General features: G+C 34.7%; 2 protein-coding genes across 2 annotated transcripts; both read left to right on the plus strand.

Annotated features, from left to right (window-relative positions):
• The first annotated feature begins 986 nt into the window (after positions 1 to 986).
• Positions 987 to 2,587, plus strand: LOC116029793. Its single transcript, XM_031271835.1, has 4 exons — positions 987 to 1,064; positions 1,151 to 1,527; positions 2,125 to 2,248; positions 2,345 to 2,587. The coding sequence occupies exons 1-4, from the start codon at positions 987 to 989 to the stop codon at positions 2,585 to 2,587; spliced, it is 822 nt and encodes a 273-aa protein (XP_031127695.1).
• Positions 2,588 to 2,619: 32 nt separating this feature from the next.
• LOC116029794 lies at positions 2,620 to 3,309 on the plus strand. Its single transcript, XM_031271836.1, has 3 exons — positions 2,620 to 2,643; positions 2,732 to 2,839; positions 2,926 to 3,309. The coding sequence occupies exons 1-3, from the start codon at positions 2,620 to 2,622 to the stop codon at positions 3,307 to 3,309; spliced, it is 516 nt and encodes a 171-aa protein (XP_031127696.1).
• The last annotated feature ends 983 nt before the right edge of the window (positions 3,310 to 4,292 follow it).

Genomic DNA, 4,292 nt, shown 5'->3' on the forward strand with positions numbered 1-4,292 from the left:
TCCCTCATTTTTCTTTGGTAGTTCTTCTGGCTGATGTCGAAGTATTATTAATTCATTGGCTGTCAATTTATCTTCTTCTTTGCAACATAACTTGGCCAGTGGGGACCATAGAAGGTTTCAAAGTTTCATAACTTGATATGCCAAATGACTCTGAGGATTAGAGTAATTCATATTAAAAGATCCCTCGTAGTTCTTGTGGTACTGTCTGTGGAGGGCATCAATACCACTTGGATTTCTTTAGGAAGAAGACAGTGAATTATAGAATAAAGTGGACATTAAGAAATGTAAAGGAAAAAAGTAATTGCACTTAAGAAGTTAATTATAAACTGTATTATGTTCCTGTGTACTGTGAATACAACCCATATGTCTTGCCCTCTTATATGTATGTAAATGTATTTATGCGTAAGTAAACTATGTGAGTTTGGATTTGAAATGGTGTTGGCAAGTGAAATAATGCTAAGTCTGTTTTTGAGTTTTGGAGTATTGTTTAGCCATTTGATTTAATGCTCTTAACTAATATTTTGTATTTGTCATTGAAGGTGGGAAAGGAATAAGGATTAGGGAGTTGACATCATTGTGCAAAAGAGGTTCAAGTTTAAAGAGAATGCCATGAAAATGTATGTAGAGAAGGTGAGAAAGGAAGAAAGATTAGGGAGTTGACATCACTTGTGCCATTCCTCAAGCTAAGTCTCTTCATTACAAGCTGCTTTGTGGCCGGGCAATTAGGAGGTAAAATAGTTTGAATTATTTCTACTTAAATTCATCGTCTTACATGTTAAGCTTTGATGATTTTGAATATTTTTCTTGTCAGTTGTTTGTTAAAGCAGTCTTTGTTGAATTTCATTATAAATAATGTGATTTATCATAAACACCACAATGTTTTATATACATTAACTACGCAAAATAAATTAACAATGAAATTATTAAAAAAATAACGAATATTAAATTATTTAAGATAGATTCAACAAATAAAAGTAAATCAAGTAATGTTACCCTTTGCAGCTCCCTCTATTGCTCAAGTACACCATGTTGTATTGAGAGATCATCAAGAAGTGGTTGTCAAGGTTTGTAAATTGGGTATAATTTATGCTTGAAGTTCCATTAATTCATAACTCATATTTTCTTTGCTGATCATTTTTCTATTGTTTAGATGTCACAACGTAAAAGAAATAGAGGTAAAGGTAAAATAGTTACGGGTAGTCATTCACAAGCTGACATCTCACAACCGCCATTGTTGCATGCATTAATTGATGATCCAGAAGAAGGAAGTACACCTGTAATGGAAACACCACGTAATGAAGTCCATAGAATGTTGGAGGACACCGACTCTAAGCGTACTCCCTCAAGCTCAAGGCCCACAGAGCATACTACCGAAGGACCTAGCGAACATACTTCTTATGTAGCTTCCGAGAGTATTGATGAAGCTACTTTAGGTGGAGGAGGGGAGGGTATGACAACAGAATCACCACCAAGCACGATTCCAGCAGACCGATTTACCACTTTTATTCGCACAGTTGGCGGAACAGCGTAAGACTTCATTTAATTTAATTTCTGATTTTTGCTGCAATTAGTTTAGCTATTTAGTATGATGAATTTTAATTATTGGTTTACATGCATTAGGAAAGTGATCATGCAGTCCATTAAGTAATTATATTCTGTTATATATGTATCAGATTGATCAATACTATTTCATATGAAGTATATATATTAGATTTTGCATTCAATGGAATTTCAAACACTAAGCATAAATTTAATGAAGAAGCAAGTACTGATACAGTCTCATACCGAATGTTATAAAATAAGAGAATTGTGTTCCTGTGTACTGTGAATACAATGAACCCATATGCCTTGCTCTTATATGTATGTAAATGTATCTATGTGTAAGTAAACTATGTGAAAGTTTGGATTTGAAATGGTGCTGGCAAGTGAAATAATGCTAAATGCTAAGTCTGTTTTTTAGTTTTGGAGTATTGTTTAACCATTTAATATTTTATTTTCGCTGCAATTAGTTTAGCTATTTAGTATGATGGATTTTAATTATTGGTTTACATGCATTAGGAAAGTGATTGTGCAATCCAATAACTGTAATTATTCTTTGCCATCCTTTTTTTTTATATAATTCAGATTTGAGCCTCATACAACATACCGCCATATCATACTTTGTATACAACGAATGTTCACAGAGCCAATAAGATCATTCAAGTATGCTCCTCAACATTTGAAAGATGTGTGGTTTAATGAGTTTAAGGTAAGTTATTGAATGCAAAATCATCTCTTTTGGTGACTTAATAATATAATTTACAAAACATTTCATACTTTAAAATTTGATTTTCATTGTTAATAGAAAAAACATCGTTGGGATCCATCGGAGGAGGATACTGTTCGCCGCATTTTTCAGAAAAAAGGTGCAAAGCTGCTTTCAGACCATCTTCGAGAAGCTCGCGAGGGCTTTACAAAAAATAGAGCGAAACCAGACTGGATTTCGGATGACGTGATGGCTGGATTAGTTCGCATTTGGGGGAGTGATGAGTTCAAAAAGCTCTCTGAAAAAACAAGAGGAACAAAAATTCAGACTGCGATGGACTAGGTGCATCACTCCACAGCTGTGGTTCTATTCCAATGACAGAGCATCGTAGAAGATTGGTAAGCTAAGTTTGAAAAAAATTAATATAGTTTATCTTATAATATTATACTGAGTATGTTTTGTATTTTGTATATTGTTCTTGAATAGAAAGAAAAGTTGGGAGAAGATCCAAGTCATGCAGCTTTGTATGAACACACTCACAAGCGCAAAAATGGAAATGGAGCATATATTTGTAGAAAAGCACAGAAAGTTGTTGTAAGAAATATTCTTCTTATTACTTCTATTTTAATTATCGCATGAAATTATTTTAGTAGATGAACATGCTTTAACTTATTCTGTAGGATGTAGCGAATGACTTGCGACAAAGTCAACCTGATGCATCAAATGCACAGTTGTGGTTGGAGGCCATCGGTGGTGTTAAGAGAGGAGGCTATGTATATGGGTTTGGCTCAGATACCCAGCATTATTTCCCGGAGGCTTCAAGGGGATCAAATTCTAAATCAGCAGAGTCATCTTCCAATGCAGCTTTGTTAGCAGAAATTCAACAAATGCGGGAAGAGAACAAGATGTTTAGGGAAGAGAACAAGATGTTCCAAGAGGAGGTTGTTAAGATGGGTGCTATATTGACACAGCTCAGTCCAAATTCTCAATGGTTAGCTTCTTTGAATATAAATAACTCTACTTCGACAAATGATGAAACACAAGCACCTAATGATGAAGATTAAGTGGAATATATTTTCATTACTTTTTGTTGGTGTACGCTAATAGGCGGACTGCTATGTAGCTTTTAGTGGTTAAGCACACCTTAGTAAAGATATATTTTAGTTTTTTTGGACAGTGCTAGCACATGATTTGGTTTTGTAGCTTTGGTTTTGAGGTCATCAAGCTAGCTAGCACATGAATTATTTTGGTTCCTAACATGTTTTTGGTGTTTGGTAATACTTTGTTGTTTGAAGTACTATGAACATGACTATATTTTTGTTATAAATATTTTTTATATTTAAATATATTTTCAATTTGAAATTTAGTGTGTTCATTCATTTGTTGATGATATAATTTATTAAAAAGGTAGAAATAAAATTATGGTAATATAAAAATAATAAAAACATTTCATATGAATTACGATTTTCCTACCAACAGTTGGAAGGAAACGCACAACATTTAGTACTTAATATTTCTGTCCAACTACGTCTGTTGATCGGAATTTCCGTCCAACATTTGGAAGGAAAATCAAAGAATATAATATGTGAATTTTCCGTCCAACGTTGGTTAGAATTTCCGATCAACGGATGTAGTTGGACGGAAATTCCCACGGTTAAAAATGGCGGGGTTCTCTCCGGAATTTCCGTCCAACGTTGGTCAGAAAATCCGACCAACGGACATAGTTGGACGGAAATTCCCACATCCCTCTCCGGAATTTCCGTCCAATTTTTATTCGTTGGACACTATTTCCGACCAAATATTGTAGTTGGACGGAATTTCCGACAACGGTTTTTTCGAACGTTCAATTTGGTTGGTATGTTGGACGGAAACTTCGTTTCCGACCTATATATCGCGTTTTCCATCCAACTTTCGTTGGACGAAAAACGCGAGATTTCCAGCAGTGCACGTTAGGCGAGGAAGAAACATAGCACTGTCAACTGGAACAATAAGCTGCCACCAGCCCTTTCATCTTATCAACAGACTAAGGAATATTATTCCAAACCCA

This window comes from Ipomoea triloba, chromosome 9 (assembly GCF_003576645.1).
Source record: "Ipomoea triloba cultivar NCNSP0323 chromosome 9, ASM357664v1".
NCBI lineage: Eukaryota > Viridiplantae > Streptophyta > Magnoliopsida > Solanales > Convolvulaceae > Ipomoea > Ipomoea triloba.